At 50.1% G+C, this 27,212-nt stretch overlaps 13 protein-coding genes across 13 annotated transcripts; 6 read left to right on the top strand and 7 right to left on the bottom strand.

The window, feature by feature from the left end:
* Positions 1–9: 9 nt before the first annotated feature.
* BDQ94DRAFT_141765 (uncharacterized protein) lies at positions 10–265 on the bottom strand. Its single transcript, XM_026765889.1, has one exon. It carries the CDS (start codon positions 249–251, stop codon positions 81–83), a length of 171 nt encoding a protein of 56 aa, XP_026627590.1. The 5' UTR covers positions 252–265; the 3' UTR covers positions 10–80.
* A 1,166-nt stretch (positions 266–1,431) lies between these two features.
* Positions 1,432–1,883, top strand: BDQ94DRAFT_141766 (uncharacterized protein). Its single transcript, XM_026765890.1, has one exon. The coding sequence runs from the start codon at positions 1,663–1,665 to the stop codon at positions 1,843–1,845; it is 183 nt and encodes a 60-aa protein (XP_026627591.1). The 5' UTR covers positions 1,432–1,662; the 3' UTR covers positions 1,846–1,883.
* Positions 1,884–7,423: 5,540 nt separating this feature from the next.
* Positions 7,424–7,794, bottom strand: BDQ94DRAFT_141772 (uncharacterized protein). Its single transcript, XM_026765891.1, has one exon. It carries the CDS (start codon positions 7,675–7,677, stop codon positions 7,495–7,497), a length of 183 nt encoding a protein of 60 aa, XP_026627592.1. The 5' UTR covers positions 7,678–7,794; the 3' UTR covers positions 7,424–7,494.
* A 339-nt stretch (positions 7,795–8,133) lies between these two features.
* On the bottom strand, positions 8,134–8,731 carry BDQ94DRAFT_21032 (uncharacterized protein). The gene has a single exon (XM_026775230.1). It carries the CDS (start codon positions 8,604–8,606, stop codon positions 8,196–8,198), a length of 411 nt encoding a protein of 136 aa, XP_026627593.1. The 5' UTR covers positions 8,607–8,731; the 3' UTR covers positions 8,134–8,195.
* BDQ94DRAFT_141774 (uncharacterized protein) lies at positions 8,543–9,237 on the top strand. Its single transcript, XM_026765892.1, has one exon. It carries the CDS (start codon positions 8,858–8,860, stop codon positions 9,107–9,109), a length of 252 nt encoding a protein of 83 aa, XP_026627594.1. The 5' UTR covers positions 8,543–8,857; the 3' UTR covers positions 9,110–9,237.
* Positions 9,141–10,832, top strand: BDQ94DRAFT_169489 (transferase family protein; the record flags this gene model as incomplete). The annotated part of the gene is made up of 1 exon (XM_026771308.1): positions 9,141–10,832. The coding sequence occupies one exon, from the start codon at positions 9,141–9,143 to the stop codon at positions 10,830–10,832; it is 1,692 nt and encodes a 563-aa protein (XP_026627595.1).
* A 1,373-nt stretch (positions 10,833–12,205) lies between these two features.
* BDQ94DRAFT_141778 (asparagine--tRNA ligase SLM5) lies at positions 12,206–14,215 on the bottom strand. Its single transcript, XM_026765893.1, has 3 exons — positions 13,774–14,215; positions 13,581–13,701; positions 12,206–13,524 (listed from the first exon to the last, which is right to left on the bottom strand). Exons 1-3 carry the CDS (start codon positions 14,037–14,039, stop codon positions 12,280–12,282), a joined length of 1,632 nt encoding a protein of 543 aa, XP_026627596.1. The 5' UTR covers positions 14,040–14,215; the 3' UTR covers positions 12,206–12,279.
* A 15-nt stretch (positions 14,216–14,230) lies between these two features.
* On the bottom strand, positions 14,231–17,690 carry BDQ94DRAFT_21046 (uncharacterized protein). The gene is made up of 2 exons (XM_026775231.1): positions 17,291–17,690; positions 14,231–17,238 (listed from the first exon to the last, which is right to left on the bottom strand). Exons 1-2 carry the CDS (start codon positions 17,510–17,512, stop codon positions 14,440–14,442), a joined length of 3,021 nt encoding a protein of 1,006 aa, XP_026627597.1. The 5' UTR covers positions 17,513–17,690; the 3' UTR covers positions 14,231–14,439.
* Positions 17,691–18,424: 734 nt separating this feature from the next.
* Positions 18,425–20,270, top strand: BDQ94DRAFT_141782 (putative histone acetyltransferase (MysT1)). The gene has a single exon (XM_026765894.1). The coding sequence runs from the start codon at positions 18,716–18,718 to the stop codon at positions 19,796–19,798; it is 1,083 nt and encodes a 360-aa protein (XP_026627598.1). The 5' UTR covers positions 18,425–18,715; the 3' UTR covers positions 19,799–20,270.
* A 40-nt stretch (positions 20,271–20,310) lies between these two features.
* Positions 20,311–22,578, bottom strand: BDQ94DRAFT_141783 (chaperonin-containing T-complex subunit CCT6; the record flags this gene model as incomplete). Its single annotated transcript, XM_026765895.1, has 7 exons — positions 22,411–22,578; positions 22,234–22,328; positions 22,159–22,180; positions 22,057–22,098; positions 21,984–22,004; positions 21,755–21,928; positions 20,311–21,692 (listed from the first exon to the last, which is right to left on the bottom strand). Coding segments are annotated over exons 1-7 (1,619 nt in total), but the record flags the coding sequence as incomplete, so codon positions are not given.
* Positions 22,579–22,829: 251 nt separating this feature from the next.
* sik1 (snoRNP complex protein NOP56) lies at positions 22,830–24,537 on the top strand (the record flags this gene model as incomplete). Its single annotated transcript, XM_026769016.1, has 3 exons — positions 22,830–22,993; positions 23,053–24,172; positions 24,262–24,537. The coding sequence occupies 3 exons, from the start codon at positions 22,830–22,832 to the stop codon at positions 24,535–24,537; spliced, it is 1,560 nt and encodes a 519-aa protein (XP_026627600.1).
* Positions 24,538–25,023: 486 nt separating this feature from the next.
* Positions 25,024–26,209, top strand: BDQ94DRAFT_21072 (uncharacterized protein). The gene has a single exon (XM_026775232.1). The coding sequence runs from the start codon at positions 25,216–25,218 to the stop codon at positions 26,059–26,061; it is 846 nt and encodes a 281-aa protein (XP_026627601.1). The 5' UTR covers positions 25,024–25,215; the 3' UTR covers positions 26,062–26,209.
* A 385-nt stretch (positions 26,210–26,594) lies between these two features.
* On the bottom strand, positions 26,595–27,050 carry BDQ94DRAFT_141787 (uncharacterized protein). The gene has a single exon (XM_026765896.1). The coding sequence runs from the start codon at positions 27,011–27,013 to the stop codon at positions 26,666–26,668; it is 348 nt and encodes a 115-aa protein (XP_026627602.1). The 5' UTR covers positions 27,014–27,050; the 3' UTR covers positions 26,595–26,665.
* Between the last annotated feature and the right edge of the window lie 162 nt (positions 27,051–27,212).

Here is a 27,212-nt window from a genome sequence, read left to right on the forward strand (position 1 = left end):
GGTGGTGGAGTCTAAACCAAGCTTAGCGATGTTGCCCGGTATGACTATCAAGTATGGGACATGGAGCACAGCATGAATAGTTAAAGGACGCCTTTATACATTGGTATATACAGATGGAGTAACTGTGTACATACTATGTACATGATGGGTGACACAAACTCCTGCTTACAGGGCTGGAGGATTCCCACATACCAGATGTCCATTCCGCAGCAAGCATGCTGCACACTGATTGAGCTTCCCGTCCGTATCATGACGACGGAAGGATACCATGATAGTCGTGGCGGCCCTCCTTACGCGGTTTGGCTTCTCCGGTGACAGTCGATCGACCATATCTTGACCGGTCTGCTGCTTGGAGGCTTGGAGGTTTCTTGGCTCCAGTAAAACCCATGATTCAGAAAATTGAGAATATTCTCAGTAATCAAACAGGGAAAGTCCAAAATATTACCGTATTACACTAGGAAGATACCAGTGGCGCTCTGATCGCTTGATACCAACCGGAAATTGATTAGTGCGCGACTTTCTGAAGCTTAAGCTTAATCCAACACGAGGAACCTTAAGCTCGCTTAGAAGAAGAGACATGGCCCCCCCTCCACTGTGGCTGGGGTTCCACTTGTTCCATGGTCGCTTTTATTAGTCCCTCTGGGTTTTATGTTTGAATTTCTCATAATTATGCCTCCGGATATCCGGCGTGTGCACAATATTAATAAAAGTAAAACCTTTTTCCGTTTTGCCAGCTCCATCCGAACCTGTGTCTGGATTTGGACCCCTACGCGATCGCCAATCATGCATTTGGATTTGGGTGGTGGCCATCATCATCATAACTTTGCGGCATTCTCGTGTTCATCTGATCTCTCTTTGGAGGGCCTCTGTATCGTCTAGAAGAACTTTAGCACAGACCTTGTTCCATGCCCCCGATTCGTAATCGGTATCGGATGGGGAATACGACACGCATTTCTTTTTATGATTATTTAGGGTTAGACTATCCCCGGGTTACGCAGCGGTTCCGCCCGAAAGTGACCCTTTCGGGCCAAAACTGACGACATTTTCGCCCTTGTACGCTCGCCTGCCTTTGCCGTTTTGCCGTTATTTAGGCTTCGTGACTGGATTTTCGGGTCCTTTTATTTTACTTTGTGCTTTTCACTTTTTATTCCCTTTCCGCTGACATTCTTGACTCGTTAATTCCGTGCTCTCGGACTTTCGGCTTCTCGGCAGATGACAACAGCCACTGTGGCGATTCGTACTCGTATCGGGGCGAGCACCTGATCCCGCAAAGGGAATTTCTTTCCCCTCTGATTAGCAGTTTCTTTGTCGCCGCAGTAAAACCAGTCCTATTACAGGTAGAAGATGGTTGTAAGATAGGCCCGATATTGGTTATCTGGCTGGTCACGTTAAGCATTCTGACTAACGTTTTTCTCGGACTCTAACTCCGGCTGCCATTACTTTCAACCTATCGTTGGACCCAGGCTTTTCTCTCCATGCGTCTGAACACCTATCCTGGTCTCAAGCAGGGATCAACTGAGCTTACCAGTGACAAGCGCCAGGCAGATAATTTTTTTTCACTGTCTGCTGAATGCGTCCCCCTTTTTCAGCTGAGAATTTATCCGCTGGACCAAACATGAAGTCATTCTCTGTGAAAAAGCTTGACAAATCTTATCCGGGGTGATGGTTCGCATGGCATACTGTCCGATAAGTATGATAGTGGACCCTCCCTTTTTCTTTCCCCTCCTCAAAAACGCCTCTCCTTACTCAGGTAGGCAGGTCTTCAGCTCTGGGCACCAAAGTGAAACCCAGCCAGAAGCAGAACAAGGGAACTCCGACAGGCAAAGAGAAGAACGAAGAACTTAAAAAAAGCCAGTCTAGGATCAGTCATATGCAAATCAATCGGCCACGTAAGACCAGAGCATAGCTGATCTGCTCGCGACTTATCATACTCCAATCAGCGGGCGTGACCTCCCCGGCGGCGCTCGACCGGGAAATTCGCGTCGCTCATAGTCCGGAGCTTATTGTCCAGTAACATTGATTAGACTCGATAAAGTTGCGGGCGCAATTCAACCAGGATCGAGCTTTGTCCGTTGCTTCATTCTTTGCCTGAAATTACTCCGTACTTTAATTTTAACTGAAGGTTTGCCTTCTTCTCATTCTTCTGCTTTGATTAACTTCATTCCACATTGGCAACGTTGATCAAACACTATCAGCTTTGACATATTATCTTGGTCTTGCACAGCCCTCTTCCATTACCACCCACAATCCACCGTTCCAGGCTTCAGCTTTTCACTTTATTATTACACCTTGGCGCTAACGGAGGTTCATGATCGATTAGAATCGAAAATAACCACACTAACAGAAAGTATCCGACCAAGCCGGCTAGGCTACTAAATTATTACCATTTCTTTTTCTTTATCACAGTAGTGATCATAATCGAATCGGAAAAAGGAAATAAGAAGAATAATAAAAGAATGATTAAAAAAAGAAACACAAACTGAAACATGGATGAAAAAGGAAGTTTCACCCATCCGGGCGCTTCCCAAATGACTACTTACTACTTCATAAAGAAAGTGTCAGAGAGGAGGGGGGGTGTGAGATAGATACGTTACAGCTTACAAGGGCCCAACCACAACTAACTAGTTAGTAGACTAACTACCAGCGGCGCCATCACCACTAACTCCTGGAACTATAGCGCAGCCGTACTACTGACTAGCGTTCAGGATAAGCGTATCGCCAACAAAGTCGGTCGCATCCTGGCCGGTTTTCTTGGCCCTCCTTGGCTGGCCCACATCAGGATGCGTAAATTATTCGAGCCAAGCGATTCTGGCGGAGGTGGTCAGGAGTTGCTGCTGACACTAAGCTATACTAGTACTTACAGGGCTGGGCTGGGTTGCAGCTGATGTCTCACATGGGGCAAATAGGAGATAAAAGAAACAAGACCTTCTTCAATGAAGGATGCGACTGTTGTTATTAATTTAGATTACTTCCTGGATGACCCCGTCCGGTGCAAGGTACGGCGTATCAGGCTTCACAAGGCAGTTGGAGTGGTAACTAAGAAAGTAGTAAGTTGAGTAGGCTGATGTTATACTTGGATTATGAAGGACCTGTCTACATTATCTAACTACAAGTTACCAGCAGTAGTACTGTGTAAGTATGTTTGGGGCCGAATATGGTTTCCCTAGTTATTCACGCAACAAAGTCGTTAGGTAACACCTATACTACCTATGCAGGAATCACAAACCCATCCAAGTCACGAACCGGTGGTATGTTAGATTAGTTTGGTACTACTGGGTAGCTAGCTTGCTGCACCTTGTGTTCAGTGCCACAACAACCCAAGTATGGGATAGGATAGTATACATAATGTAATGTGTGTACACCCTGCGATCATGTTGTGGGACTTCACTAATGTATGTTCTCCGCCTGGATGCTCAAACTCCTAGTTTAGCGAAGTAGTAGGGTGACACTCACATTGCTAGATCCAACGCAACTCCCGATTTGATTTCCGACGTCTCCCATCCCACTCTGGCGCCTATGGCGGACAATAGCTATAGCACCTACATATCACTTGCATAGCCTTGTTTTTTGGAATTGCTCGCCCCTCTTTTTCTTTGCTTCTTTACTTTTCTTTCTCTCTCTCTCCACCCATGTATGCAAGGCGATGCGGAGAGTCCGGAGTACCACCATACCTATCTGAAAATAGATCACCGAGTGTGTATGTATGTATGTATGTACTCACTTACATCCATACATCTATCCATACATTGTGATCTGCTTGTCTTCCCTTGGGCTGGCTGGAGGTTTTGTGCAGCGAACCTGTCGATATTTTGTTGAACAATGATGTCAGAAGGCAGATGAATGTTATTATTCTTTTGCTTTTATTATTTGTTTTTACTTTTCTCTGCTTTCCTTTTCTTCACACACTTAAAACAGTATTTGCTCGTACCACTGAACTCTACCCTTCCCATGCAACGGACGATCATAAGTAGTAGTCCGGGGAGATAGATCCAACAGAGAATGAGAGTTTTCACACACTTTTTCAAGAATATGTATGGAACCAAGCAAACGCTCGCCCTCCCTTCCCCCTCCCCACCCAGCGTGTCACGGACAGTTAGTTGGCGATACAATCAAGCTTTTTCGCCTCTCAGGCGAGGGATATTAACCGTGTGTGTGTAATGTGAACAAGAAACCTTGTTTGTAGCCCATACCCAAGGTACCATGACACCTTAAGTGTGTCGACTGAATCTCATTCTCCATCACCGACCAATCGGACTTTGAGCGCGACTCAAGAAGCGCAAAGACTAGACTAGACCAGACTAACTAACTAACTAGTGTGGATTGTTCACTGGTCTACTGTGACTGATTCCATAATTTTCGGACAGAGCTTGTCCGGAGCGAGCGAGACTGTGTGTCTGCTTTTCCAATCAAGCGGTTGTCTGCGGTTCTTCGGAGGGGCGTTTTAGTTACTCCGTCCGTGGATTCAGCTGAACTGGACTATTTGCTGTAGAAGATGTATCTACTAGTGAGGTAAGTGAGTGAGTAAAATATGTAGGTAGGTAGTGGTAGGGTGGTAGAAAGTTCGCTGATCGGGGAGGAGCTCTAAAGTTAATTTCCCTTCCAGTTCGCCTTCAACTTACTTACCAGGCAAGCGAGGCAGTCAGTGACATGGTTTGGATCAACCTGGAACCCGCACTATCATCTAAGTAGGTAGGTCGATAGGTAGGGACGCTGCGCGTTCCGGACAAATGCGCAATGAATCGCTAATCAATTAGACCCGTCCAATTCAAAAACCATCTATCTGTACTCTGTAGCTTTTAAAGTTATCGTACTGTAGTAGCCTGTGTAATAGGCAAACGCCCTTTCCGTACCTACTTAATCTTTTGTGTCTCTTTTGTGTCTATCTAGTGTCTATCTATCTATGGTACGGGAAAAAAATAAGTCAGTGTGATCTCCATAACATAATACAAATATTGCTTATTTATTTTACCATTTTTCTTTTATCTCCCCTGAGTTCCCTTGCATAAACTCACGTCACACAAGAACAAACTTGCTTCTGGGAATTTTGTGAGTCAAGATTTTTTATAGTTACCCGCTACCAATGTATGTATGCATGCCTGGATTTACTCCTTAGGCTCGGTTATGCTCCAATGCAACCCTTGATTCGGAAAAAGTTTCTAAAATGCCAAGGGTGTTAGAGGAGGGGGGGAGGGTTGTGTAAACAGAAACAGAAGAAGAGGAGCCATTTTGTGAAACGTTGCACGGGCTTATCTCCACTAGCATAATTTGTTTAAGGTAGATTATTTTCCCTTTCTTCCTTACTGGGAGAAATGGTGGGAGGGAAGAATAGTCAGGCAATTCCATTCATCCGTGTTTTATCGATAATTGCGAAGTTGGGTTTGGCCGGTGTAATATGTATGTATGTATGTATCGTGGGAGATTGACGCTTTGATTCAATTTTTGTTAGTTTCTTTTTTTTTTTTTTTTTTTTTTTTTTTTTTTTTTTTTTTTTTTTTTTTTTTTTTTTTTTTTTTTTTTTTTTTTTTCCCTCGACAGTCGCCTAAGTGGACTTTTTTGGGATAATTAGATTAAGGTGTCATCGTGTTGGATGACGCGCTTGGACTTTGACGGTAGGCGTGGGTGGACGTGGGGGGGTGGCTGTATTTTATTTTATTTATTCTATTGTATTTCGCTTTAATCTAAGTCAATGTAACTGTTATGCAGGGATTTTCCAGGCAAGATGGAGCTTGTTGTTTGCTATTGTTATGGCAAAGGCAATGGCACTTAGTTGTTGCTGTTGCTGTTGCTGTCAAAGCGATTAACATCTGTTGGTTGGTCTTGTAGTACTGCCATGTCTGTAAGCCTACTTTCATCGTCGCACTCGCAGATCAACTACCCGACACAGACATTGCTGATGGAGATCTTTCCCCCCTCCTCCTCCTTCCCTCTCAAGTTGCATGAATGATCGATCATAGCCTGTTTGAATTAGGTTAAGGTACGGAGAAGATAAGGGTGTGTGCCTACTGCCTAGTTACTTTTTTGACTTACAGACAAGGGACACAATCAGACTACCCGAGCTGTGCGCACTTGGTTTTCCTTTCCCCAAGGCACAAGCCCCAAGCCCCAAGCCCAAGGCTGATAAGCCAAGACGAAGAAAGAATGAGCATAAATGGCTGGCTTACTTCAATAACTCCAAACCAAGCGTGCTCTAGGCGCCCACCGTTGCAGCCCTAGTCGGGCGACTATTGCTTAGTTAGTGTGAAGGTCTCTTCCCCCCTCCCCCCCCCTCCTCTTCCTTGTCGCTCTCCATCCGCCACGCGAATGGAGATGAATTTCCAGATTGGGAGATTTCCATGAGCGATTTGACTAATTGGCCGCCTCCGTGGCAGCGTATCAGACCTCCGTAGCCGAGGATCGCTATCCCTGACCAGGCCCAAGCGTCAAAGCGCTGCAGAGCCAAGCCATCCCCGCTGACTACTTCGTTTTGGTCCAGCAAGTCGATGTAACACGAGTTTTCCGACTGGACCCTCGATTACAAGATAGCCAAGGCTTAGCCTGTCTGGCCCTGTGGTCTGGTCTTTAGCCTAGTGTGTCTTGTCTGGCGTGTGGTGTATGTAATTAAGTAACAATGTCCTATCTACTGAATTACCTAGTTAGTATTTTCCCGAGCACAGCAACTGATCCTTCCATCCATTCACACACACCCTTCCCCCCCCCAACAGGAGTTCATCGTCTTACATACTTAGGTTACTTACTTACTTGCACACACCCCCTCCCCTCATGGGGTATTGAAAATCAGCCTAAAACTGGATGCAATTTGTAGTCTGTGTCATATCAGATATGGCAAGGGAGACTGGCGGCTGGCTCCGTCGTGGCCATCATCCATCCATCTGATGCCGCTGAGCCACTGCAAATTTACTGGGGGCTATTTTTAATGACTCTCGCATCCTTCACCCTTTTTGTCCGGGATTCGGCCATGGCAGCCGACCTGCCTTTTTTAATCTGAATCCGGTCTCCACGGAAATACCGGGCCGATTATGTAATGGGCACACTCTGGTGTGCGTCGGGTTTGAGGGCGTAAAACCAAAGGAAGAGCGAAGAGCTGGAAGAAGTACAGGTGTCCTCATCTGAGTCAAGTTGCCGAGCAAGCCAGCCGATACGAGCGAAGGTCGCGTAGGCGATCCACGGTCCCCAGTCTAGGCAAGAAGGGCCATAGGATCGATCGTCAGTCGTTCCATCCATGTCAGTTTTTACGCTCATACTCCGAAATAGTGCCCTGCTGGTCTGGCGCCGGACAAAGGCCGAGAGAATATGCTTAACACCAGTAAGGTTGGCAACTTGGCATTCGCCCCCCCGCGTGGTATTCCTCCGCAGTTTGACTACAGGGAAAAATACTGCTACCTACTAAGTGCTCAGCAGGATTAAAGCCTATCAGCCATTGATTCCTTCCTCCCCGTCTCTCAAGTCTTTGGTTTCCAACGCTTACTTGACCATTACTCCTTTTATTAAAGAATATTAGTAACTTTCTTCCCAAACTGGGGCACCCTTAATTCGAACGGACCCTCCCCACGATGGATGCTGACCCTGTTCAGCGCTGTCTCGTGCCGATATTAAACGATCCATCCAGTCATTTCGCCTGTTCAGCCCAATAAAGCTTCCGCCTGAAACCGCCCGACGACCCTTTTCTCTCGCAACCATCGTAAACCAAGTGGATCACTGCCATCCTGATTTGGGCAACCGGCGTAGCGAGGCTCCGCCCAGACCGCAGCTTGGAGGGAATAAAGTATCCGTTCGGTGTGGACCCCATCCAGAATCCAGCGCCCAGGTAGGTCGGTTAGTTAGGCTCCCCCCTCCTCTTCCCTTATGTTCCTGATCCCTGGGTACGGAGCACTAGGCAACGATTTCGATTGAAAGGGGACCCGACTGGTGCTGAGGGTGTGGACGTGTTTCACACGCCTATCCGCAGCTCCCGAATCCTGTCATCCGCCACATCCCTGGGACGTGTGGGAATCGCGGTGACCTTCCAGAAACCGAATCATCGACGAAGAAGGAATGAACTTCTGCGCGGAAAAGAACATGTATCTTCCGGATAGTCCGATAGAGATCCACTTTGCGCAGATAATGTCGAGCTGAGCCCACCCTGTGTGCGTGTACTCACTATGTGAGAGTGTTCATGTCGGCTGCCGAAGACACAAAAGTTCACCGTAGACAGAGAGTTAGTCAGTCGTTCCATGATCCATCAGATGGGGCCAAGGTTGTTTGGCCCCTCTCCTTTGACGATGATGCCTGCTTTGAGCTAATTTGAGTTGCTGGGCGTTTCTTTCATTTTCTTGTCTTTGATTCCTTACACACCTGCGTAATATATGACAGTACGCGGTGGTATTGTAAGCTTGACACGTGAGATCACACCAGCCGAGCCAGCCATGGCAGTATCTCACCGCTATTACCGCCGCTTCCATGCGTAATCCAGCTCGTTCACGTGCCAATAATCTACCATTCATGCTACTCATAAACAAACAATCAATCTTGGTGATACATTCCATACATTCCATACAAGCCATCCAATAAGTTGAGAACAGTATGTGATCATTAGACTTATCACACAATTGACTGAGAGCTATCACCATGGTGGGTTATACTTAGTGCCGCCATCGTCTTAACTTTGCCACTCCACACCAAGTCATTCGATAACTAGGTAACTAATTAGAAAGCTGGAACGCCGGTCCGCCGTTGCTGGCGCCGGAACTACTGCCCTGGATTGATGACCTTCAAGCCACCAAATGAAGTTTCGAGCACTCCCACGAATGAGGAGTGTGTCTCCTTGGGCGCTTGGCCAAACCAAACCTCTTGCGGTGCCCGTTCTATACAATGACTCACGATGACAGGGATATACACTGATGGGCTTATCTCTACTTACTCAGTTAGTTTGTCAGGAACTACTTACACTATCTGGAGAAGTTTGGCCATGAGCCATAATGATGCTGTTCTCTACAGCCATGAAGGGACGGGACGATACGAAAAACATGCTGCTCCTCTACACTTACATATAGGATTGGTGTTGGCTGTCAGCCAGGTCAGCCATCTACCGAAAAGTCAACCCTCTTTACCTTGTTTTTCTGGCAGTGATTGAAGGGGCTATTTTGCTAGATACCACGCCTCCGATGTCAACCCCTGATCTGTCGATCTTGGATTCTGAGAGACTGTTTCCAAACAAGGAAGCTAACTCGGATCGCATCGATGCCTTGTCTTTGCTGGATGCCACCACGGTAGATTTCTCGGATGCAAGTGCCGTTTGGCTCTTTGAATGTGAGCAGCAAAACCGCGGCAATCTAGTGAACCAACTTCGTCAATCTCTCAGGGTTACGCTGGATGCTTATCCACAATGGTGTGGGTTGATAAAGGCTATTGACTCGGTGGATGGCCCTGCGTTCGCTGATCGAGATCGCCTGGCGCCTCATGCGCGCCGCTTTGGTCGGGTGTATGTCCAATATGGCACGCGAGCTGACCCAGGCGTTGAATTCGTCACTGCACGTGCATTTGATACCCTCGATGATCTCTGTCCTTCCTCTCGGACGACATCTCAGCCTCTCTGGAATCAAGAAAAGGTGGCCTTGTCGAAGTTTGTCCCGAAGACTTGCTTAGCGAATCCGCTTAAACAACCTGTTGTCGACAATGCAAATATTCCTCCGCCGGTCATGGCCGTTCAGGTCACGGAACTGGCCTGCGGAGGGTTTGCCCTTGCGGTCAAAATAGCCCACCCTTTAGCGGATGCGCAGTCGTTGGTTTACTTCGTCAAAGACTGGGCAAGTGTTAGCCGCTCTGCATTACTAGGCGAGCCTCCGCCAGTGTTGAAACCTTTATTTGAACCGGCGCGACTCGATGGCGCAGCAGCAGGGGACATCAATGCTGCTACGCCGGACGAGTCAATCATCGAACAGACAGAGAGCCTACCGTTTCATCGCTATGACTGGTGGAACGTGCCCCCTGACTCTCCTCTGAAAACACGCATCCCGGATGCTTTCCGGAACCAGGACATTTCCCCAGCGGGGAAACCAATACCATGGTCAGAATGGGACACAAAAGCGCCTGTGTCTCATTACATCGTGCACCTGAGTCGCGAGCAGGTAAAGAAGATCTGGAAGCAAGCCAACAACGTGTCCTCCACGACCACCCAGACCAGCCAACTGAGTCGACACGATGCCATTCTGGCACATATATGGTCGAGCATCAACCGAGCTCGGAAGATGCAACACGAGCTCGGGCCGGTCCACTGCGACCTGGCGTACGGGTGCCGACCGGCGTTTCATCTGAGCGATGCTTTTATGGGGTCGCTTTCCGTGATGGTTAATGTGGAGATGGCTGGGGCGGAACTGACGACGACTGCAAACTCGGACGGCAATGAAACTGCCGTACTTCCGCCCATCGCGCACCGCATCCGCCAAACTCTTCTTCAGCTGAAGAATCATCCGGCCCGCTTGGCTGCCCATCTCCACCGTCTGGCGTACGAAACGTCTCCGCAGCGCATTTGGCAGGGATTTCTGGGTTCTCGGCACGTTATGGTGACGACGTGGGCGTGCGCAGGGCTGTATGATGTGGATTTCGGCTTGGGTCCACTTTCCTCCTCCTCGGCTCGCTACGCGGATGGTATTCTCGCCAATCTGGATGGCCTCGTCTTGATTAAAGAAGCACCGCCGCCGCCGTCGCCGTCACCAACCGGTCGGGAGTCGGAGGTCAGGGACTGCCGTGCTCCGTCGGCTTGGACGGAACATGGCGTGGATGTGCAGATTCATCTCCGGAGTGAAGATATGCTCCGGTTGCTGCGAGATCCGTTGCTATTGCCGGACACTACGTAGACCACTACTATTTACCCAACTAACTAACCCCTAGTCTAACTTTACTACGTATACTCAATCGAATCAGATAAATTACTAAGCGGGAATGATCAGATAGACTCTGCTTGGCAGCTACACTTTTCTACATATACCCACATTGCGTATATACTTCCAACCCCTATCTACTGTCTATCGACTTGGCTACAACGGCCGTCCCTGCCCTCCCCTGAATCTATAATAAGCCTCTTAAGCATCTACCTCGAACTAGTCGTATTAAGTAATGTTTCATATACTACCATCGTATCCGATGAAAGAAATACAATACATTAGATGCATGCATAACGACTATACACAAGCACGGTCTGGAGCCATGCATAACATAAAGCCCACTAATTTCCACACGTCCCTAGTTTATATACTAGTACTAACGTTGTAGCACCTACTAGTTATTATACTATGATACAACTTATATCTCCTGTATCAAACTACTTACTAGAAAACAAAATAAACAAAATAAAGTATTCTAAATGAAGGAGGAATATATCTTATCCGGTTCGGTCTTATGCTACGAAGTAGTAATAGTAGTAGTACCACTCATTAGTACTGATCTCACTATTCATTTCGCTACTAGTACCAAACCACTTAGAACTTAGTACTACTAGTTTAATAAGTCGTTCCTATTCATTTGTATATGGATAAACTGATACAGAGGAGTAGTATTTCAATCTCGTTTGCCGATACATACCCAAGTATATACCTACTACACTCAGCAGTAGTACTACACATTCAATCAATATAAATCTCTAGCGAGTCATTTGGTTACATGATAGGTAATAATAAACCCCCAATATAAGTACTTCCCGCCCCAGGGTATGTAGTTAGTTTGCGTAGTGCTTACTCGGCCCATTTTTGTTGTGACCCCTATCTAGTAGTTACTGGTAAGTAAACTATTATATCTTAGGTTGTTTTTTACGGTTAGTCTATCGTGGCTTGGTGCTTACTTACAGTAGTAATCTAAACTAATGCATGTTCTAGTTTCCGTCGTCTGTTTGAGAGGGAGGGAGGGGGCTGTGACGGAACGAAATACTTGCCCAATATGGATGGATAGTTAACTAAGTAGGTAAGTAAGTATCTTTTTGGTTGGTTGTTGTTTGGTTGGGAGGTGTGGGTGAGGCGATGATATGTGCCATTTAGTTAGTATCATTTAGGCTACAAAGTATGATTGGCTGTGCTGAGTTCTGTGGATGTGTGTGGTTTGTGGATGTTTGCTGTTTGATTGCTTAGTTGCTTACTATGCTTATGCTTATGCTTATGTGATTGTTGGTCGTTGTTCATTACTTACATTGGTTGGTAGATAGACGTTGGTGATGTATATTACAATGTGAGATTTTAGAACCTATAATACATTTATTTTCGAGTTAATGGTGAGTGATAATATACATGTGTCTACGTCTTGTCTCATCCTGATCTAGCAATCCGCCCGACCGAAGTATCTAGGGAACGCAACAATGTCTCTAACACTGGACACGCCCGCCAAATAGCCCAGGAAGCGATCGAACCCGAGTCCGAAGCCTCCGTGCGGTGCGGTACCCCATCGACGGAGGTCAGCGTACCACTGGAGATGGCCTAGGTCTTCGCCGGGAAGGAGATGAGGGTACAGCTCTTCTGCTTGTTGGGAGGTGGGCGTGGCTGTGTCAGTGCCGTCACCTGATGCGGCGAGGTTCTTAATCAAACCGTGCTGGCGCATGTTCTGGATGATCTCCGGGAGGCGGTGCTCGCGGAGTGAACCACCTGCTACTTCGCTGACCTCTGGTAGGAGAAGGTCAAAGCAGGCGACTGTTTCACCGTGGGTGGTGGCCGCTGATGCGTGCGAAGGGGCCATGTAGAAGGGTTTGATTGGCTTGGGGTAGTCGGTTACGAAGACCGGGTGCCCGTGGTTGAGCACGTCAACGATGTATTTCTCGTGTTCGAGTTGGAGGCCGCCCTCCCACGTTGGAGGGTACTCGAAGGTGGCGGAGTCCTTGGCGACGGCGTCTTGAAGGAGCTCGATCGCTTCCGTGTACGTCATGCGTCGCCATTTGGGCCCGTCGATCATGTCCTGCCACCGTTGGCGAAGGTCAGCAGGGTCTGTTGCTGTTGCTGATTCTTCCGGGTTGGTTTCGCCGGGGCGTTTTGTGGTGAGGATTTCCTGTCCGATGGGGGTGTCGTAGAGGCGACGGGTTAGGTCGCGGAGAAGGTACTCGACGAGGTCTGTGAGGGTGTCCAGGTTATCCATGAAGTTTGCCTCTGCCTCTAACATGTAGAACTCGCTGAGGTGGCGCGGTGTATCGCTCTTCTCCGCCCGGAACATGGGTGACATGGTCCATACGTTTCCTAGCTCCGCCGCGTATGCTTCCAGATGCAGCTGTGATGATACCGTGAGGTACTTGGGTGCGCGGAAGAAGTGGTCGCCATCGGCTGGCGTCGTCCCTACTGCCTCACGCGGTAGCACTTTGAAAGTTTCTCCGGCTCCTTCGCAGTCCGACGATGTGATTAGCGGCGGGTGCACCTGAACGAAGCCGCCGTTGGGGGCGTGCCGAAACACATTTCCGAGTTGGTATAGGCATTCGGATCTGAATCGGGAGAGGAGAGAATTGAAGGGCGTGCGAATGCGTAAGTGGGGGATCTGACGGAGGAATTCGGGACTGTGGTATTTCTTTTGGATAGGGTAGGTCTAGATGATAATCGTGAGTTAGTATACGTCTGCAATTGAGGACGAGGGGTTCCTACCTCGGGGTCTGTTTTGCCCACGATGTTGACAGAGGTAGCCTGCAGCTCATGTGTCTGCTCCTTGCCTGGTGGACATGCCTTCCATACTCCCGAGATTTCGACAGCTGTTCCGGTAGATAGTCTGGAGAGCGTGCGAGTCCAAGTTAGTATCTAGGTTCCTGAGTGAAAGAATTCGGGACCGCGGAGGACGTACTCGGCAGCCTGGGAGGGGTTCAGGATAGCCTGCAAAGGCTTGACTGTCGAGCCATCGGAGATCTCTGCAAAAGCAAAACGCTTCTGCTTGCGAACTGAGCGGATGAACCCGTTCAACTGGATCTCCTGGTCCTCCAGACTAGATCCCTTCTGACTCTGCTCGAGGACCTGGGCGCAGCGGAGAAGCGTGGAGCCGGCGCTTCTTGCTGCTGGCCTATTGTTCAGTCGCGCGACCGATGTGGCGAAGGTCCGCCGCCATGTCAGCATTTCTTCAGATCAATGGGAAGAAGTCGCGCGGGCCAGAAAGATAGATTGGAGAAAGAATCGCGGGTGTGCACCGGCGTGGAAGAAGTGCGCCGGGCCGATCGATGATTCAGCTCCGCAAAGCCGCACGCGATAAGCCGCTCAGTTATCGCAGATCCTCTGTGCTGTTACGTGCGCCGGACAGCTACGAGGAGCTCTACGTAAAGCAATATACGAATAGATATTCTCACTTTTCTCATTTAGTGATGGAGTAGGGAATATGTAGAGTATTCCGCCCAAAGCACACGCGTTCCAGCAATATCAGTCTCAAAACAGACCGCGAAGTCCACAGCTACTTGGGATCACAACGAGTCTGGGCCATATCAAATTGTAAGAAAAAAGAGTACTATTACCACGTTGGTCATCACATCGTCGATCCTTGTTGTTCGTATGCCTTGCGTTCTTCCTCGATCATCTCAATCGCATCCGATACCCTGCCGTCCGCAGCCGCAGCATAAATCGCTATTCGTTGATGGCCACCGTCGCTGGCTCCTCCATATCCCAAGCTCACCAAGGTAGAGACGCAGTCATCAATTTCGCGTTGTCTGACATCGGGATTCGCTACTTGAGTCTCGGATGAAGGGCTTTCAAAACTGTTGCGACGTCCACCGCGGTGACGATGACGACCTTCCGGTCTCCCGCCAAACATGCCGCGAGGGGCGTCCCACCCCAAGAAATCATCTTGCCAAGCAGAGCGGGGTCGCTGGCTCTTCCAACGTCTAACATGGCGGCGAGGGCCAAAAGATGATTCCCCATTGTCATGTGCACCGTGCAGATTACGGGTTCCTGAGAACTGTCCAGGTCGTGTCGACGAGTCCCCACGGACCTCCTGCGGAAATGCGCCGGGAAGCCCCTGCAGCGCCGCATTGCCGTTCAGATTCTTATCTTCTGGTGCTTTACCGACAGACCTCGTCTGTATGTTGGATGAAGCCGCTTCCTTCTGCTGCTCGGCCAAAAAGTGCGCTTCGAGCTGTGAGACTGGGGGGAAGCGGCACTCTTCCAATTCACGCGTAAGTTCGGGGATCCGATCAAACGCAGGACTAACAGGCTCAGAAGGTCCCGACTTCGGGACACCTTCAGGCAAGAGGGACGGGTAGAGTGAATTCAGCCGCGTGGAATCCCCCAACGATGAGTCTTCCAGACTATTGGCAGACGCTGCGTTGCCCGGATTGCGATTATCATTGGAACACAAGTCCGCCACGGTCAAAGGGGCGGCACGTTTACCGCTGGGCGATTTGGATCCATCTTGGCTACCAAGTGAAGCCTTCTCCAACTTGGCGGGTGTAGCTGTAGACCCTTGAAGTTCATATGGATTGGACTTCCGATCACTAACAACAGGCATGGGACTGTCTGATGTTGCTTGAGGAGAAGGTTCCTCAGGGTGCAGTTTAATGACCGGGGTCTGGTCACTGAACTCCAGGTTAATTGCGTGGCCATCAATATGCGTACCCTGCAAGGCCTCCAGGGCCGCCTTTGCCGCAGGGACAGATGGGAAGAACAAGTAGCCAAATCCAGCGTGCTTTTCGGTCCCGACATCAAGAGGCAAATGTACATCTACTAGAAAACCCCTGGAGGCGAAAACGTCGCGGATCATCTTCTCGCTAACATCGAAGCCCACATTTCCGACGAACAATGATGTGTTAGTGGGGCTTTGTGTTACTGTCGGTGTGGCATCTCGGCCAGATGATGGCACATCATTGGTTCCACCACGGCCTTGTTCATGAACATGTTGATGGCTAGTGGGACCACGGCTACGACGACATTGGTGATAATGTCGGGCCGCATGTTGGGAGGGATGTGCATGGGTACTCGTGGGTTGTGGATGATGAACCTGAGGCCCAGCAGGGAAGTGAGGATGACTCAAACTTTCGGGTGTCGGCCAGAAAGGCGGCGGAGGTGGAACTGGGAAGGGCTGGTGGAAGTGATGAGGAGGGGGACCAAAGAAAGGAGGATGGTGAGGAGGTGGTGGAGGCGGAGGCGGATAATGGTGATGGGGATGAGGATGCGGTGGAGGAGGGGGTGGTGGTTGAAAGTAGGGTGTGAAAGGAAAAGGGCCATGACGTCCACGAGGGGCATGAGGCACGTATGAAGATGCATCTGGCTGCGCCTGGTTAGGGCCGCCTGGCCGAGCCGGACCGTCCGCCTCTGCAGCTTTCTTGGTGCCATTTTTGGAGTCTGATTCCGACCCTAGCTCTTTCTCTCCGGATTGGGTCTCGTGGCTTCCAAGATCCCGATCCTGGGTTGACTGATCTACCTCGTCGGGAACCACACTATTAACTGCAGTGGCATCAGACGGTCTGGGAGGTTCAGCATGGTCGGGACGGAGGCCATCTGGACTTTGTTCGGAGGAAGATTGTGGTTGGCCGCCGGTTCGAGTGCACCCAAACTCCGACTCGAACGCTTCGAACAAGGTATGCCCTACATTTCCAAGTTCCGACGCCATTGCACGCAGACTGTCTACGGTGCCAGTGGCTGTGGGGATTTCACCTTGGAGAATGTTTCCTGTCGACACACCACCAACCGTGTTGTTGATAGAGCCGGTAAGCTGTCTCAACTGGGCTTCCAAACTCGCAAGAGCACCTTGTACCGAGGACCCGACATTTCCAGGAAGGGCCCTCTGGGCGTTCTCCAGTTGCCGTTCAATCTCGGGTATACTTGATCTCACCCCAGAACTGAGCAACTCGGCTCCGCTAAGCAGGTTCTGCATCGCAAGAGTGAATGCATCCGCGGGATTTGGAGTCCTGCCCCTTGCGGTTCCCGCTGGCTCCTGAGCGGGAGCTGAAGGCTCTTCAGAAGTGCTATTTTCTTGTATATTCCTGGAAGCATCCAGAATCTTGGCCATCTCAGCCTCAAAGGCGGCCATGAGTGGCGCTGTGTCGTCGTTCCTCGTAGCCTCAACGTTCTCTTGCTCGGTCCCTGACCCTACTTCTGCTGAAGCGCTAGCAGCCGGGGCGTCCACAGTAGGTGATCCAGCCCGGGTATCCGCATCCTTGCCTTCTTGCTTTATCTGGAATTTCTTCCACAACTCGGTTATTGAGTTCGAGCGTCGAATATCGAAGAGGTGCATCGGTTCGGAGATAGCTGCCTGCGGCATCGGGTCGGGTGCAGTTGCAGGGTCTATGGGCTCATCGAGACGCTGAGAGAGTTCGAGAGACGATCCAACCTGTAAAGACCGATTAGTACCAAAAGGACGCAGTATATACAATAAGACATACAGTGATGATCTCCCCATCGTCATCATCAACATAAGTCAGCCGTGCCCGCGGGTGATTCGATGCAAGGTCATCATACTGGGGAGCAGACAACTGTACGATTCCCCGACGAGCTCTAGGTGACGATGGCTCCCTCGTCAAGGGTTGAGTGGATGCCAAGGGCCCCTCTGCAGGTGTATGTGATGGAGATCCATGAAGATCTCTGATTTGGAACGGTTTCAACATCTTCGGCGATAAAACAACGGTCGCGGAAGAGCAAAGTTCCGCTCCTAGACCGTTATGAGGCCAAGAGAAGATGATGGATGATTAACCACGCAGCACGCAGGCGATGCTGGTAAGAATGAAGCCAGTTAAAGGACTCAGAAGACCAGAGGAGAAGATATGCTGGCTGGCGATCACCACGAAAGAAAAGGGATCAAGCTTGACAGGAATCTAGGCCGTTAGGATAAGGGTCTGAACCCCGGGGGCGCGATAAGGAGGGGGAACAAAGGCTGGCAGGCGGCGGTCGTCGTCACTATTGCTGCTGCCTATGGACGAAAGCTTTAGTTTCGGCGTTGGATCGTCTTTTCGCCTCAGTTCAGACAACAAGATTCCGCAAGAGGAAGCCGACCATCGTCATACGAAGGTCAGCTGCAGTGTAACGGGAAGGGAAGGCACAGGAAAGGAAGGGGTCCAGGCAACCAGATAAGCATGTGGTGGTGAAGGTGACTTTGACGTGATGGTGAGTGGATTCCCACGATTACTGTATGAATGAATAAGTTTGCGGATGAGGAGAAATCTAGTAGTAATCAACCCAAGTAACTAATCCGTCAATAAGAGACGATGAGAAGGTTAGTTAGTCTGGCTTCTCCAACATCCCAAGACTCTAAGACTCTCTCAGCAACGAAACTAGTTGTAGTCAAGCTTGTCTTTCTCCCCGCGCGGCAGTAACATGATTGGGTGGTGACGGAGATCAACTGACCCGGTCAATCTGGTCTGACTGGTTAGTGACGGGAAGGAATCCGCAGTCTGATGGAGGTCCTACGTATCCTCTATACCAAAAAAAGTGATCTAGTGACGACCGCAGCAGTGTCCCTGCAGACTGAGAGAGAAAAGAAAGCTTGAGCGTATCATATAGCTAACAAATTGATTGTATCCAATGCACCTGATAATCCCTCCGCTTTTCCATAGTAAGCAGAAAATATGCAAGTAAGCTGTACTGCCTTTCCGAACTCTTTTTAGGCTAATCCTCCCGCCCGGCCTATCCAAAGATACCAGCGTAAGGTGAAAAAAGAAATCCAGGACCTGCGACAAACCGCCGTCCCAAATGGCATCTCCACAGAAACGCGTTCGCCCCCGGTCTCCAACAAATCATCATTAAGGGGGAAGAAATAAGCTGCGAATTGACGCCATTCGTTCCTAGTCCTATCGTTTCCCTCCCCGTCTCCAATGGCTCCCAGTGACCCTGTGTCGCGCACCGAACCATCCACCGACCGTAACGTCAAGCACGTCGTACTGGGTGACCTCCTTTTTCCAACATGGTATCAGTCTATCTATCCGGAAGATCTCGTCAATAAGGACACAGACAGGTTGTACGTCTGTCGTTGGTGCTTCCGCTACTCGTGCGACGTCTACGCCTACGCGCAACATACGCGACTCTGCCAACACCGGATAACACCTCCTGGAACGAAAGTCTACGATCATGGCGGATACTCCGTGTGGGAGCTAGACGGTGAAAGTCACAAACTATACGCGCAGAACCTTTCCTTGTTCGCCAAACTCTTCCTAGATCATAAGTCCGTCTTCTACGACGTCGTCTCCTTCCTCTACTACCTCCTCGTTTTCACCGACCCCAATGACCCCGAGAATTACTACGTCTTGGGGTTCTTCTCGAAAGAGAAGCTCTCCTGGGATGCGAACAATCTCGCATGCATCCTCGTCTTCCCGCCCTACCAACATAAGCAGCTAGGGAAACTGTTGATGGGCGTGAGTTATAAGATCAGTTCCTGGGAGAGCGATAGTGGCCTCATAGGCGGTCCGGAACGGCCGCTCAGTGAGATGGGCCACAGGAGTTATACTCGGTTCTGGCAGGAACGAATAGCCAGGTATCTATTGTTAAAGGGAGGCAAACAAAAAGAAGCAGACGCGTCTGGCTCCGTGCCACTGAAGCAGAAGTCTCCGAAGACGTCCAAACGAAAACATACCCACGAGCTCATGACAGTGCAGGACATTGGTCTGGCGACAGGGATGTTGCCCGAGGATGTTGTCACCGCTCTTCAAGGCCTGGGAGCCGTTGAGCCTGCGACGCCAGCCAAAAAGCGCAGGACAAAGGATTCATCTGGCGAGGCTGGATCGGGCGCAGACGAGGCCTTACTAATTCGGAAGTCTAAGATCCTTGAGTGGGCAAAGTCACATCATATGGCGCTCCAAGACCCTGTTAGAGATGAGGGTTTCCTTGGGAAATGGGCCGCCGTTGATTCCACTGAAGCGAGTGATGTCGACAGTGATGATGTTGACGAAGATGCTGGGTAGAAGCTCCCTGGCCAACTCCCTATTTTTGAACCCATCCTTACGTTCTACCCACTATGTTTCCTGATTGGGAAACAGTGTCATGTATAATTTTTTTTGCCTCTACTTACGCTACTGACCGTATGGAGCATCATATCATTAATGAATACCTAGCAATACTATAGATAGACGGGCTAGTCCTCTGAAAGCTTTCTCTCATGGAAATAGTGGTATTTCTATGTAGGGTCTGAAACATCATCGCATCCGACGATGCTACCTTGCAACAGATGAGTAACTTAGCGTAGGACGTGTTAGCTCTGCAAGTTACGCAACTCGCTCACTTATTGTTCGCTGGTCATTACAGCCAAGGGACAATAGTACTCTGCATGTGCTATGAGCATGCTACTTGATCTCGCTGCCTACTTTTTAAATTTCACAGGATAAAAGTCAAGACACTCACCATCCCTTAGGCAGCCATGAGCGACGTAATATTACTTTCCGTCTGGAACATTACCATACTAGCAGTCTTAGGAAACCTGATTAATTCCCTCGTGGATTAGAATCGATTAGGATACGTAAGTATGTGAAGTACAATTTTCGACGTAGGATATTTTTCTATACCAGTATTCCGAATATGGAAGAACCTGATGCTCTCGCTTTACAATAACTCGCCTTAGACGTAGCCATCACATTACTCATCCATACCGCCAGGTCCACCCTGCCGGCCCATCTGTCTGGCCTTCAGCAACTCATCGCAGAGCAGGAGGTTCGAGGCGATACCCGTGCTTGACGCGACGCAGTTACGTAGCACACGGAAAGAGTCGAAAACACCTTCCTGGATGGGGTCCATGGGCTCACCAGTCGTCAGGTCCAGGCCGACGGTGTTGCCGTTCGACTGCTCGTCTTGCAGAGCTGCCAATGAGTCCTGGACATCGTGGCCCGAGTTGGCCGCGAGGGTCTTGGGAATGACGAGAAGGGCATCAGCGAAAGCCTGAACGCCCCACTTGGCCTTGCCCTTAACAGACTTGCGGAAGGCCTCAGAAGAGAGATGTGCTGCGCAGGCCACCTGGAAGCTACCAGCACCGGGGATGACACAGTTGTCGACGATGGTGTTGTAGACGGACCGCAGACCGTCGCGAACGGCATCCTTTACCTGTGCGATGGTGTGCTGGTTGGGTCCCTTGATGAGGATGGTGACGGACTTGGGGTCCTTGACTTCCTCAACGAAAGTGAACTTCTCCTCGCCGAGCTGGTGCTCGTAAACCAGGCCAGCCCATCCAAGGACATCGGGAGTCAGGTCCTCAACACTATTCTGTGCAGTACCGCCGCAGATAAGCTGAAGACGCTCCATGTTCCTCCGCTTAGCTCTCCGGAGAGCGAGGATGCCATTCTTGACAAGAACATCCAAGCTCAGGGGGTCAATACCCTTCTGGTTAATGACAACGAAGCTCTTGTTGGGGTCGGTACCGCAAACTTGTTGCTTGAGCTCCACGATCTTCTTCAGCTTAGCATCGACGAACTTGCGTTCACTCTCCACCAACTTATCCCTCTGTTCGGCAGAAGAGTAGTAGAAGCCAGAGTTGATCTCAGACTTCTCGTACTCCAGACTCACGTTCAGGGTCAGGATGAACGCGTTCTCCACACGCTTGGGCATGTCGGGGTGTCTGGCACCGTGGTCAAGAGCAAGACCACGGATAAGTCGGGTGTCAGAGGACGTGCGATGTTGCATGGTCATGATCTCAATCATGTGTAGATCGGGCTTCTCGGGAGCTCTGTGGATGGCAAGGACGGCGTCGACGATGTCAGGCGTAAGCTTCTCGGCCAGAGCGCTGTTCAGCTTCGTGCTAAGCGATGTCCGCGCGACGGAAAGGAGGAGTTCACGGTCGATTTTCCGTTCGAGCTTGAATTGCTCGAGAAACTATATACCATCATAGCTTAGTATTGTAGATGACAAGCCATCTAAGACTCTGGTGTACTGACCTTCAGAGACTCGTTCTTCGCAATCTCATAACCATCCGTGATAACACGAGGGTGCAGGCCCTCAGAGATGTGTCGATTTGCCTGCTTCAGAAGCTCACCCACCAACAAGACAACAGATGTCGTTCCATCACCGGTAATATCATCCTGTGCCGTTGCAGCCCGGGCAATCATGACCTTTTGCCTGTATTAATAATTGCGTTTGGGGACGGAGGAGGGAGGTCAAGCTCACAGCCGTAGGGTTTTGGATTTGCTGCACCGGTTAGCATGAGGGTCGATAATTCCTAATTGTAGACATCACTCACCATCTCACGCAGCAGAACATTTCCATCTTTAGTCAACTTGATCTGTTTGCAACATTGTTAGTGAACATGCCGAATCGTTGTACTCGAGGGAATATTTCATACTCCGCCTGCACCATCCACCAACCTAAGATCAGTCAGCTCTGCATCTGTCTAATGCTATTGGAAATTGGAACCTACATCTTCAGGGTACCCGAGGGACCCAGGTTGGACTTCAAGACATCCTGAAGACCCTCACCGGCGCTGATGTTGACTTTCAGGGCCTCCGCTCTCCGCTGCGAACTGTTAGTCTCTGCTGGGCCACTGAGGGGCTAATGTTTCGGGGGGGTAAAGGAAGGAGGATAACTGCGTGCATACCCTCGACTCGGCCTTGGGATTGAGTAACTGCGTTGCAGACATTTCTGCAGCACGAAAGAGCGACAAGCAACAAAACCCAACGAAAGAATCCGGAGAAAAAGATAAGGCTGGCTGGTGCTGTAGGCCCCTAAGACGATGCCCGCGCGGCCACAAACCTGGTGGTGTTTGCCGTCGAATGCGGTGAGCTGTAGTTTTGGCAAAAAGCCCACATTCGATGTTCGCACTAGCGCCGCCGCGAAAAAAAAGAGCTCCGACGGCTCGACTCTGCAATTCTACCCTCCCAGGCTTTTCTTCAACTCCACGTCGGTCCACGGCAGGTCTACGGTCGCATAACCCCGGGAAATTGAGACGCGACCTCGATAAGTCGCACGTAAAGGACCGTTTTGTCTAATTTTTAGGGCCCTTCCCTCAATTTCGCAATGGCCGACTACCTTCTGTTCGAGGGCCCCATGGGCTACTCGCTTTTCAAGGTCGCCCACCAGGGTGACAGCGTTGGAAACCGCTTGAAGGAGGTTCAAGAAGGTGTTAACGACTTGGCCAGTTTTGGTAAAATGGTCGAACTGTCCAGTTTCCTGCCTTTCGAGTATGTGGTTCAATTTTTCCCATAGGATCACTTTCCCGCAGGAATCTGACAACTTCCAGGAACAACAAGCAGGCTCTCAGTGAAATCAACGATGTCTCCGAGGGTGTCGCTTCGGACACTCTGATCTCTTTCCTCGAATTGAACTTGCCCAAGCCTAACAAGAAGAAGAAGGTTGTTCTGGGTCTTGCCGACAAGGCCTTGGCTGGAAGTATCAAGTCTGCCTTCTCTTTCGTTGACTGCGAGACTGGAGACACCAGCGAAGTCGTCCAGGATATGCTTCGTGGAGTTAGACTGCACGCCACCAAGCTGCTGAAGCAGCTGCGTGAGGGTGATATGGACACCGCTCAGCTTGGTCTTGGTCACGCTTACTCTCGCGCCAAGGTTAAGTTTTCCGTTCAGCGCGATGACAACCACATCATCCAGGCCATTGCTATCCTCGACCAGCTCGACAAGGCCATCAACACTTTCTCCATGAGAGTCAGGGAATGGTACTCCTGGCACTTCCCCGAACTCTACAAGATCGTCTCCGACAACCAACGCTACGCGCAGATTGCCTTGTTCGTCCAGGACAAGAAGAGCTTGAACGACGAGAAGTTGCACGACATTGCTGCCCTTGTGGAGGATGATGAGGGTGTCGCCCAGAGCATCATCGACGCTGCTAAGCACAGCATGGGTCAGGAGATCTCCGAGACCGACATGGAGAACGTTATCTCTTTCGCCCAGCGCGTTGTCAGCCTGTCCAAGTACCGCAAGTCCCTCCACCAGTACCTGATTTCCAAGATGAGCGTTGTCGCCCCCAACCTTGCTGCCCTTATTGGTGAGATCGTTGGTGCTCGCTTGATCTCCCACGCTGGTAGCTTGACCAACCTGTCCAAGTACCCCGCTTCGACGGTTCAGATTCTCGGTGCTGAGAAGGCCCTCTTCAGAGCCTTGAAGACCAAGGGCAACACCCCCAAGTACGGTCTTCTGTACCACTCCTCTTTCATTGGAAGAGCTGGTCCCAAGAACAAGGGTCGCATCTCTCGCTTCCTTGCCAACAAGTGCTCCATCGCCTCCAGAATTGACAACTTCTCCGAGGAGCCCTCCACCAAGTTCGGAGAGGCCCTTAAGAAGCAGGTTGAGGAGCGTCTGGACTTCTACGCCACTGGTGCTGCCCCTACCAAGAACGAAGTCGCCATGGTAAGTCAACATAGCTAGTGTGATCGCTAGGACACTAGTGAACCACAAACCCCTTTTCTCCGTAATAATCATACTAATGGTCCTTACAGAAAAACGCCATGGATGCTGTCCTTGCTGATATGGACATTGACGGCGCTGAGAGCGATGCCGAGATGCAGGATGCTGATGAGAAGGCCGAGAAGAAGGACAAGAAGGAGAAGAAGGAAAAGAAGGACAAGAAGGAAAAGAAGGAGAAGAAGGAAAAGGGCGAGAAGGAGGAGAAGAAGAAGAAGCGCAAGTCCGACGTTGGCGAGGGCGAGTCCGAGAAGAAGAAGCGGAAGCACGACAGCGATGCTGAGCCGTCCAAAAAGAAGAAGAAGGTTTAAAAGTACCGAATCTTGGGACAGGAGGGCGTCATTGTCGCGGCGTTGATGGGTTTTCTTTATTATTCTTGCCAACCATGTTCTGTTTTCTCCTTGACGACTTGATGGGCTGGGTATTTTGTAAATTATTCGATTGAGGCCTGTGTCGTGCTAAAATTTGTGTGTAGTTCTTGCTGCCAATTTGATATGGCTTTTTGGTTCTAGACTTATATGACATGGCAATTGGCTGTATGCGAGAAAGTACCAGTAGTCTAAAGGACTTCTACAGTAACCACCAAGTACTAGTAGCTATCTGCAAACCAAGGAACTAACCGTGTCCTGGATATATAATCCGACCCAACAGCGGAGGAATCCTAGCTAACTACTAAGTTAAGCAAATTACAGGGGCGACCATGCTTATTCACCGGGCGGAGGAAGGGGCCGACGACCACCCAGACCAGCTTCCCCCTCTTAACCCTCCCAGCGAGGATCCAACCGCATTGCGCTTTCCCTTCGTTCAGCCACTCCTACGGCTATATATCATGGCCCAAGCATCAGTGCTCTCCGCATTTACTTGGTTATAATGGCTTCGTTTATGACTCTGGTCCAGATACTAAGAAGCTAGCCTATTATTTAGCGCACACTTTCTGTGTCATTCTTTACCATAGCCGGCGCGGTCGATGTGATGCCCCCACCTTCGCAATGAATCCCAGCCCCGCGATGATGCCAACTACCCTGCCGACGATGTCCTCTGAATCGCCTAAGCGTAAGCGAGCATCGTCCGAAGAATCTGACTACTGCAGTCCTTCTGCTTCACCTACATCAAGCGGCTCAATCCCAAACCCTCAGGAATCCAGGATCCGGGACGCAGAGGACTGGGGTCGATACAGCCCGCGAGCGCTAGTCGCTGGTCGCTTGGGGCGATTGGCTATCCGCGGGGATCAACTTTCTACATCGCCAGTGCCGTATGGAGTAGACCAGGGCATAGTCGCACATACTGCACAGTCGGGGAACTGGTCTACCTCAGACGATGATTTCCATGAGCCTCACGCCTTATCCGAAGCGAACTCTTCGATGGAGATCAGTCCCAGCCCAGAGGAACAGTCAGAGTTTGCGGAAGCTACCCAATCTCCTGACCTTGCTAGAACCGGATCACCATCTCCCAGGAAGAGACGATCGACACCCAGCCCTCGCAAGAAGAAGCTCCCTACGACTTCCTCCAAGATGCGCAGCCGCAGTGCGTCACCACCTCTTATGACCGATACAGCTGAGAGCCCACTTACATGGCATGACTCTGAAATTACGGGTCACAACCCGACTGACCCTACTGATGATGGATATGGCTTGAATGGAATTGGTTTCAAACCGACTGCGGCAATGGCCTGGGCTAGGTCAGAGAGGAGAAAGAAACAAGTCGCAGATTGGAGGAGCCGTGAAGCCAGAGAGGCGCGCGAAAAGCGACGAGAACGCCGAGATGGTGCCGACTTTGAGAGGATACGGTCTATCCAATCTGGCGCCATTCAGAAAAGGGTCAAGTTTGACGTCTAGATGCGGGTTTCACATAAGTATGCATATGCGTATGAACCTCCTTCTCTCGAGACACACTTTCTATCCTCAACGATATCTCTAACACTTCCGGCGTTCATTTGTTATTGTGGTTTAATGAAACGGGCGTTGGATTGAAATTATCGACACGAGACATGACATCACAACTTCAAGGTTGGATAGGGCAGCAGCCCCTAACATAGAGAGGAATATGTACTTTTGCAACCAGCCCACTTTATACATAGTACTATACAATGAGATTCCATCCAACTCCAGTACTCCATGCGATGCACAAAAAGCCTACCAAAACTTGTAGTTCGATAGGTTGGTCCAGCTCTTCCGTTTCCTTTCCTCCTCTGCCAAACGTGCGGCTTCCTCGATCTTCTGTTCCTTCTCACGTTGTTTCTTGTCTTTGAGCGCCTTCATCAACTCCACTGCCTGTTTCATACCGTCTAATTCCTCCACGCGACGCCGCTGGCAGAATTCGTGGGCTGCAAGCGCTGTAATAGCGAAAGCACCGACGGCCCAGTTACAGGCGGTCCACATAGAGCGCAGTCCTAAAATTCATCCAATTCATCAGCTACCATGTATTATATTGGATATATTATTAGGATATCCTACCTCCAACCACGCCCCTAATGCCGCCTACACCGAATCCGGCCCCGATTCCGAGCAGCAGCGAGTCACGCGCACACGGCGCTTTATGGAAACTCATGGCATTATCGAGAGACATACTTTTCATAGCCTCAGTGACCGTGATTTCTTTAGCCTTTTGTCCAGACTTGGTGGTCGCTGTAGGCAGCATATTCACGGGCTCTTCGGGGTTTCCGAAGGCATCCCACAGCTTCCCGACCTGCGACTTGGGAAACTCATGCTTCGGCTTGCGGACACCCTGCTGCTCAGGCTCCCTCACTTCCTGAGTAGGGGTAGTTGGGTCCCGCGCATCGTCGGCCATTATGTGAGATCCAATTGTGGGTTTGAGATACTTCGGCGTCGCTCTATGTCCAATCTATGGCCTTATGCGGGCATTTTCTCTACCGGGTAACTATGCGTGGTATACGGATCAACCTTTTATCCGGTACCTCCCCGGTCAGCCAGCAGAAACGGATAATTTCCCCGAGAGGCCCGCGATCATCCAATGACTACGCGTAAAG

This window comes from Aspergillus welwitschiae (assembly GCF_003344945.1).
Source record: "Aspergillus welwitschiae strain CBS 139.54b unplaced genomic scaffold BDQ94scaffold_12, whole genome shotgun sequence".
NCBI classification, from domain to species: Eukaryota; Fungi; Ascomycota; class Eurotiomycetes; order Eurotiales; family Aspergillaceae; genus Aspergillus; species Aspergillus welwitschiae.